Source organism: Patiria miniata, unplaced genomic scaffold, assembly GCF_015706575.1.
Source record: "Patiria miniata isolate m_02_andy unplaced genomic scaffold, ASM1570657v1 HiC_scaffold_22, whole genome shotgun sequence".
In the NCBI taxonomy this organism is placed as follows: Eukaryota; Metazoa; Echinodermata; class Asteroidea; order Valvatida; family Asterinidae; genus Patiria; species Patiria miniata.
The window spans coordinates 6,040,876-6,049,785 of record NW_024037061.1 but is presented as its reverse complement, the minus strand read 5'-3'; the positions used below and the strand labels follow the sequence as shown (position 1 = coordinate 6,049,785).

At 40.6% G+C, this 8,910-nt stretch overlaps 1 protein-coding gene across 1 annotated transcript; it reads right to left on the bottom strand.

Annotated features, from left to right (window-relative positions):
- Nucleotides 1-1,004: 1,004 nt before the first annotated feature.
- LOC119730786 (transmembrane protein 242-like) lies at nt 1,005-7,831 on the bottom strand. Its single transcript, XM_038203816.1, has 4 exons — nt 7,661-7,831; nt 2,514-2,614; nt 2,036-2,179; nt 1,005-1,873 (listed from the first exon to the last, which is right to left on the bottom strand). Exons 1-4 carry the CDS (start codon nt 7,782-7,784, stop codon nt 1,742-1,744), a joined length of 501 nt encoding a protein of 166 aa, XP_038059744.1. The 5' UTR covers nt 7,785-7,831; the 3' UTR covers nt 1,005-1,741.
- Between the last annotated feature and the right edge of the window lie 1,079 nt (nt 7,832-8,910).

Here is an 8,910-nt window from a genome sequence, read left to right as displayed (position 1 = left end):
CGAACCTTAACTTTGGAAATTTGTGTCCTGGATGAAAAGATAATCGCGATCGAAAGATGTAGCAAAATCGCTACATCGGCGGCCAAAAAAATTCAGTCTCTGTGGAAGCATCGGGCGTCTGGCCGTACTACAGAGCTTGCGATAGTACTGTACGGCCAGACGCAGTCGGGCTAAATTTTAACGTGTTTTTAGATGGGGTTATGATCGAGAATAAGCTTTATGTGGCCTCTCTGGACTCCCATATATTTGTACTAAGTTTTGTCGGGCACCATTTGCAGTCATCAGTCGACATTTGAAGCAAAAAAGTCACGTAAAAAAAAAAAAAAAAAAACGCGTCGCCGCACCACTTTTTGGACAAGCTCCATACCAGAAACCGGAGACTTTTTTTGGGGCCTAAACAACTTTTTGTTTAATGGGAACTATCCACTCTCGAGGGCCTAATTTTCTGAAAGTTTGTGGACTAGTTTTGTTCGTTCAGTGTCAAATGCGATGGGCTAATTTGGAACGAGGTATTTGCATGTTCACTCAAATGGCCGAGGTCTGCAAGAAAAACATGCAGTTCCAAATACTTTCCCTTTACCATGCAGTGGCGTAACTAGGGTTAAACTTCTGGGGGTGCACCTGAGGGTGCGCAAAATGTTCAAGGGGCCGATTCAACAGTGCAGTGTATATTTGGTTAAATTCAAGATTTTAAACGAAGTGAGGGGCACCCGGGGACACGTCCCCCCCCCCCCCTTGTTACGTCACTATTCCCATGCTGCATGCGTCTTCCTTCCCTCTGCAGGAAGACTCATGGAGCATGGGAACAGTGACGTAACAAGGGGGGGACGTGTCCCCGGGTGCCCCTCACCTCGTTTAAAATCTTGACTTTAACTATGTCATCCAGTCTCAATGACATAGTGCAGATGTCAGGGAACAGTATTATTCATGACGCCCTTATCTTTGTAATTTTTAAAACACGGTTAATAAAAGAATACTTTAATAACCAATCTTGACAACTGGCATTTTCAAAAACATTTTCATTGATTTATTTTAAGTGTAATATTAAAAATACAGTCATTCAAAATATTCAACTCACATGCCTTGGTATAACATGTACATGGTAAAATATGACTACATGTACATGTAGTTCAGATCTGTTCAGACGATCTGTTTCAGAGGTTTTTGTATTAACCACAGGATGGATCCCAATTACTGCACACCTCAGTGGAAACATTACCTAGATTGACCTTAATTTTTATACACATGAGTATTATTGTTCCCACAACTTTCCACAATTAAAAAACAAACCTCAATGAGTAGGTAACCATAATTGAAATGCTCAGGAATGTCAAAGCATCCACGAAATGACTGATTTCCTCAACACTCTACTTACTTGTACTGCAAAAATATTTCATGAAAACACTGTACATGTACATAGATCCAAACATTTGTGTTTTGATATAGTCTGTGAATTCTATACATTCTGTGATCACATGACATCTTCACTTTGGCCTTGGGTACTCTTTGCCTCACTGGTTACAGAACACAGCAATTAATTATAGGAGACCAGAAAACACTTGTAAAAGTCATTGAGCCAATTAAATCATTTTGATTGGATAACCTGAGTCACAAATAATGTAGCCTGACCGAGACACAATTGAGTGAGTATATGTACGTCATATCTCAATTATCACTCAGACTTCTCCTCCTATCCTTGGCCTGTATCACATATAGGAACCAGTTGACACTCATCAGGCTTTCAAGTATCTTTAACCTCTTCCTCTAAAATTTCTTGTCTCAACTTCCTCAGCGTCACCTCCTCTGGTTCACTGGCTGGATTTCTCCTGATTCTGGGTGCAACTGACTGAAATTTGGTCTTGAAATCCTCGACCTGCATTTGTCAGAGAAAACAGAATTGTAAAACGACAAAAAATGTGGAATTCTGTGTTCACTCTGTAACTCGCCTCAGAAGTATATCACTACAATGTATATCAAATTAAAGGAAGACGATCTTTTATGACAAGTTAAGGTCAGACTTTGGTCCTGCACTTACTGATTTAACGCCCATGACTTTACATACAGCAAAGGTCAATGTGCCAAAGCCAGTCACAGCAAACAATGAACCCCAGAGTAAAGCACGCATTCCTAATGATGCTCCACTCTCATGAAGACTTACTGATGGATCGGGAAGAATACCCTGTGGACAAAGGAGACAATGACATGGAATTAATCAATCAATCATTCAATATAAAAAAAATCCTGTATGTTTTAAAATTACCTCAAATCAAAAGCCTATAACTAAAGTGGAATCACAAAATAAAAGAATCACTATATAATTCAGAGGATAAAGCGCAAGTATTGCTGTCTAACTTATCTTACATGCAGATGTACAAATTCATTTTTTTAGAAAGTGTAAAAATCACAAGGATTTAAAAAAATATTAAATATATGTATTATAATATTACATATTTGTATTTCAAATACATAATACATTTTCAAATTGCAGTGGATATGCAGACTTTGACACCTACCTTACTGAAAGAGCCCGGATGTCTTCTCTTGGCTCCAGCCATCGTCAAACCAAATCCAGATATCATTGCAATGCCAGCAACACTCACCATAAACATAGAACCTAAAGGGCGGAATAGTTTTCCAAATAAAATATAAATGAATCCTAATGAAGGTAGCACCATGTAATACATTATCAAAGTAATAAATGGAATGGTGTTACAATCAGGGGTTGCAATTACAATAGGAGAAACCACACTCTCACATCCTTGAATCAACACACACCATTCAGAAATCAATAGGACACACATGTACATATCTTTACAGGCACAGTTAATACATAACATATGGTTTAAATACAAATGTTATAGTTTAATGTCACAGCTTTTTATTGTCCCTTTAGTAACAATCATCACATTCATAATATGTCATATTTTGTTCCCTCTGTACACACATCATGGTTATGCTAATTCATTAAGACTGTCTCCCCCTGATGCCCAGGTAGTGGTTTGCAATTACCAGCAGCACCACGCGCGCACCAAACGACGTCTGTTTTATGATGCACTTTGAGTAGTCCATGAGTTCTCTTTCGCACGGACAGCTCACAGTGCATCATTTTTTATTTACACAATAGTACAGGGTGACCATTTTTCAGGCGACTTGAATCAAGGTTATAGGATTGTGGAGAACCTTTTACCTACGCGCGCGCGTATACTCTCTCCAGGTGTGTGAAAGTATATAATTTATGAATTGCAAGGGTTGGTTGAGCACTGCTGTGGCCTAGTGGTTAGGCATGCTGGCTAATGATCAGAGGTCCCGAGTTCGATTCCCTGCTGTGCATTCTTCAGGTTTTGCTCTTTTTTTCAAAAACTTCAAGTTTTATCTTAGGCCAAAAAGAAAAATAAGTTGGTCTCTGGTCAGCGCGCACGTCGATTTTAATCATGCGCGTCAATCTTTTTTTCCCCCAAAATGTTCCGCGGTAGCTCCAACAGCGCCCTCTATTGCCGCACCTCCTCAATATTTTTTACCAAAGAGTACCAAGAAATGGGAAATTGCACCAAGGCAAATGATCAAGAGCACCAAGGCAAATTATGGAGGACACCAATGTACATGAGGACACCAAAAAAGCAAAATAGTACCCCACCTTGTCTGTACAATCCAAGCTTGAAGAAAAAAAAAAGCCAAAAAAAAAAGAAAACAAAAAGCTGCGACGCCCCGTCAATTCCGGAACTTTGGTCTGACCAGAGACCCAATATATCGGCCCTAAAAGTGAAAACTGCTGTCTAAGTCAGGGAAATAATTCCAGCTCTACTGGCAAATCTCCCCATGTCATGAGCCTAGTGAGCTGGATATTTCAAGCTAATACTACCAGTCTAGTTCTAGCATGTCTAGAAGTTCTGGAATCTCCCTAAAGATGATTAGGCCCACTGTTCAAAATTACAAAAATGGGGTCATTACATCAGAATTTTAAAGGAGGTCTGCTTTACGTTGCCATGAACGTTTTGGAATGATACAAATATCTCTTGACTCTATTGACCAAAACTAAAGAGGGACCTGTAAATTGGGCCTAGTGTGGCAACGGTATTGCTGGGCTGTATCCTTTGCCACACAGTGTGCAAACCAAACTTTTAAAGAGAGTGTCTTTGTTTGCCACATGAAACTGCAGTAAACTGCACTTGCAGTTGTATTCTATGATGTCTCAGCTTTTGCCCAAAAGGTTGATTAGGTTATCTTACATCCAAATTTTTCGAGAATTTTAGGAATCTTTCTTAAGTCCATATATGCACACGTAAAACGTCTATTGATGGCAGCCAATTAAAAGCGATGACCCCAAAGCTGTGATGTCTTTGTTTATGCAAATAAACAGTCAAAAGGCCAATGGGGCCAGGGAGCTAGACAAGAGCTTGAATCATCTACTGAGCATGCGTCAACTTTGGCAAAGCGCACCGCGGCTGTTGCCTGTCTTTCCAAAATCTTTGGAGCTCTGTGAAGTAGGGTCATTCCATGCCAACTCAACAAATGGTGCACACCATCACCTCTTGGATTTTTTTCTTTTTTGGTGTACTGAAAGATACTTAGGAGAAATGCAAATTCTGAAAATTTGGGGTCTCTACGACTTTTCGTTCTTGCGCAACAGCATTTTGAAATTTGAGGTGGGCGGGGCCAAAAGTGCGTCGCGTCATGAAATTCAATGTTTAAAGGGCCATATATTTAAAACTATACCCCCCAGACATTTCAAACTTGGTAATCTGTACTATTTTTTGCTGTAGATTTCAAATATTTAAACAGAAAGAAAGTAGCTTGTTTCATTTTTAAGTTAGAGGGGCCCCAAAATGGCCCAAAACTCATCTGGACCAATGTTCGGGGGGGTGTAAGTCAAAAATTGAAAATATTTTTTTCACCAAATTTTTAGTCTGTAATAGCCCCCAGTTGAAACTACTTTCATGTAAAATCTTACACTTATATTAACTTCATTGAATGAGATATAGCCCTTGCAAAAAGCAAATTGTTTATTTTTACGATAACTAGACCCCCCCAAAAACCAACGTCAGACATTCTGCACCAAATTTTGCTTCACATATGTTTGAGGTTGGTCCTTAGTGAAGTCCTCTGAAAAGTTTCATGTTGGTGTCTAAATGTCTTCAGTGGATAGCTGGGCTTTTTAAAGAGTCTATATCTTATGATGCTGCAGGTTCCGTAACATACATGTACACGTACATACAATGTAGAATAACAGCAGTCGGTACATAAAGAATAAGTTGGGTATGAAACTAAGCTTACATTTGTACATGTAGACAGTTGATATAATTGTTTACAGTTTCACAGGTGAAATTATGCATTCCTTGTGATGTACATGTTGTTTTGATGAAGTTGAATGAGTTGCATGATGGTTGGCTCACTAAGTTTGTATTGCCTTCCACTGCTATGTAGAAGTTCTGGTGTTGGTACGCAACACAACACATCAACAAATGGAATGTTACATTTATCCTCTCTTTGTGGCCAATAGAGAGTATTTGTTGATTCCGTCCTGTACATGAAGCAGACATACACATCCCCATGAAGTTGTGATACATCTTCTACAACAGCAATGTACCAAACATCATCATAGACAATGCACACAAACATATTTTCCTGGGTTGAGGTCAGCTGCTACAATTGGTGCATGATGAGTTTCCTGCATGAACTAGGTTTCCCCTTATCCATAATGAAAACTAAGATCAATCAGGTTAAAACCATAGACCCTTTACTCAAACTGAATCACTTCTCTTTGGTTCAGGTCAGTGCTATACTATGCAAGTGAGAACTGGTTAATTACTACATGTGTACAATGTATACATGACATGCATGCTGTGTGATGAGCACATGGAAAGAATAAGACTCTCAAGTCATTTAACCTAATTTGCAAATAATGCTTACGTAGGTCTACAAGCAACTGTTTATTGAGCAGGAAATGGGTAGTCTTGACCCAAGTCTTTCAACAGTCGGGGGATTTTGTTGTGCTGGTTCCGTAAAATACAAGTACATGTACATGCATGTACATGTATGTTACGGAACCTGCAGCATCATAAGATATAGACTCTTTAAAAAGCCCAGCTATCCACTGAAGACATTTAGACACCAACATGAAACTTTTCAGAGGACTTCACTAAGGACCAACCTCAAACATATGTGAAGCAAAATTTGGTGCGGAATGTCTGACGTTGGTTTTTGGGGGGGTCAAGTTATCGTAAAAATAAACAATTTGCTTTTTGCAAGGGCTATATCTCATTCAATGAAGTTAATATAAGTGTAAGATTTTACATGAAAGTAGTTTCAACTGGGGGCTATTACAGGCAAAAAATTTGGTGTAAAAAATATTTTCAATTTTTGACTTACACCCCCCCGAACATTGGTCCAGATGAGTTTTGGGCCATTTTGGGGCCCCTCTAACTTAAAAATGAAACAAGCTACTTTCTTTCTGTTTAAATATTTGAAATCTACAGCAAAAAATAGCCCAGATTACCAAGTTTGAAATGTCTGGGGGGTATAGTTTTAAATATATGGCCCTTTAAACATTGAATTTCGTGACGCGACGCACTTTTGGCCCCGCCCACCTCAAATTTCAAAATGCTGTTGCGCAAGAACGAAAAGTCGTAGAGACCCCAAATTTTCAGAATTTGCATTTCTCTTAAGTATCTTTCAGTACACCAAAAAAGAAAAAAATCCAAGAGGTGATGGTGTGCACCATTTGTTGAGTTGGCATGGAATGACCCAGTACAGGGATGCTATACGCCGCCGCGTATAAAGAGCGCACACAAGAGGACACGCTTCACTACAGAGGGCTTCAAAGATTTTGGAATGACAGGCAACATCCACGATGAAGATTCAGCCTACAATTGCAGTGAAAAAAGGAGACATAACCGACAGCCGTGCGGCCATGATGATGCTCGGAGCTAGATTTGTGCACAAACAAACTGCAAAGCGCTGTCAATTACCATTCACACACAGCGAACCACCAGTCACACTTGCCACGGCACGGTGCGGCATGGCGTTGAAGCGTGCACCCGACGACTGTTTGATGCACTACTGCTGCAGTAACTATGAGGCTTCACTCACATCACGGCAGAGGTAGAACGGCAGCCGAAGTTGGCGGACAAACAGTCGTCGGGTGTGCGTTTCAGCCCCATGCCGTGCCGCGTCGTCGTCTGGTCGTGCAGTTGGCAAGTGTGACTGGTGGTTCGCTGTATGTACATGGTAATTGACAGCGCTTTGCAGTTTGTTTGTGCACAAATCTAGCTCCAGGCATCATCATGGCTGCATGGCTGTCAGTTATGCCTCCTTTTTTTCACTGCAATTGTAGGCTGAATCTTCATCGTGGATTGTTTTTTTCTTCAAAAAAAAGGTCAAGGACCTGTGTAGTGGTTATGCCAGGCAAGGTGTGGGTGAGTCCCAGTTGAAATTAGTGTGTTACGGGGACAAAATTGCACATTTTCGAATTTTTATTGGATCTTCCAATGCTGCAGGTCCAAGTGAAAAACTTCCTCCAGCTAAAAATAATGACAACCCAAGGATCACTAGATCAGATGATAACGTGCTGGGCATGCTGGGTAATTCCAGCTAGCCTGACTGAGGTTGAGATTGCGTTATTGACTAAATGCCCAGGTTAATTACAACTTTAGGAAACAAGTACCTTTGACAAAAGACAGCAGCCCATGTGCTGGTTTTGGGTCACTGTTTTCTTGATGCTTATTGCCAAAATCAGCATTGGAACTGTCAGAGGCATGCAGTTCATTTCTTTCACTGGAGGCCGCCATCTTGCAGATACAGATATTACGTCTAAAGAGGGCGCTGTAACGATGCACCAGTTGCGACGAAACTTTAAGTTATCCGCCGGATTTCGGTACCGGATCTCGGACATGGCTATTACCAATAAAGAAACGTTTTTAAACGTCAAGGTGCATCATTTGTAGTCCGAGTAACTGGGACTCTACGAATCGCCTTTTTTTTAACATTTGGACATGATCGTGCGATAGTAGAGTCATGGGCGTCGCCAGGATTTTTTCTAGAGGGGGGCAAAAAATTGTTTTGCCAAAAAATGCTTGTATTTCTCAACACATTCTCGATTTATCAGTTTTAGAGGGGAGCAGGGACATTTGCCCCCCCCCCCCAACTCATTAAATTTACACCACTTTGTCTTCGCGCCTCTTTATCTTTTCTTTTTTTCTTTTTTTTTGTCTTCCTTTTTTTTTTTTTTTTTGCTTTTCCAGGGGGGGGGGGGGGGGCAAGTGCCCCCCTCGCGACGCCCATGAGTAGAGTCCTAGGTACATAGCCAGTATTGCTTAACTAATAACGTTTTTTGACCATTTTCACTCGTACCCCCAATCAAAATCTTCAGATTTCACCCCTAAACCAGTCTTCAAACTGCCTTATGCGACCCTGTAGGCTTCAGTGGGAATTGGAAATACAAATGGTGGTGGTTAATTTCACCTTCAATTCGGGAAACATCCTTGTCACAAATACAGGCTCAACCTGGTAAGCTCCCCATTCATCATTCTCAGTGGAGGAGATATGACTTCAACATTCCGGGCATGCTTTGGAGACTGGTACTTTCTCGGCAAACGGTATTCAATCCAAAATTATCAACATCGCAGATGACTACAATGTCGAACAAAGGGTAAATTTTACTACAAGGAGAGACCCAGTTAGAGGAACAGAGTAACATCTTAGATTTGCTCTTCACCACACGCCTTAACGGTTGAACTCTGGTTCGCAATGTTTACAGCAACTCCGGAATTAGCGATCACGCAACAGTGTTAGCCGACATAAAGGTCTATACTTGAAGTGGAATGACGTGGATGAATCCAAGCTGGAAAAAATCTGTCCTCGAGCTTCAGACCGAATTCATGCAGTCATCTCCAGAAACCAGAACAGTTGAAGCAA

What these genes read in the sequence shown, in the direction of transcription:
- LOC119730786 (XM_038203816.1), bottom strand. Translation starts at nt 7,784, where the DNA reads ATGGCGGCCTCCAGTGAAAGAAATGAACTGCATGCCTCTGACAGTTCC. An exon ending in GCTGCTGTCTTTTGTCAAAG is followed by an intron (nt 2,615 to 7,660) that starts GTACTTGTTTCC and finishes TCCGCCCTTTAG; the next exon opens with GTTCTATGTTTATGGTGAGT. An exon ending in ATCCGGGCTCTTTCAGTAAG is followed by an intron (nt 2,180 to 2,513) that starts GTAGGTGTCAAA and finishes CTTTGTCCACAG; the next exon opens with GGTATTCTTCCCGATCCATC.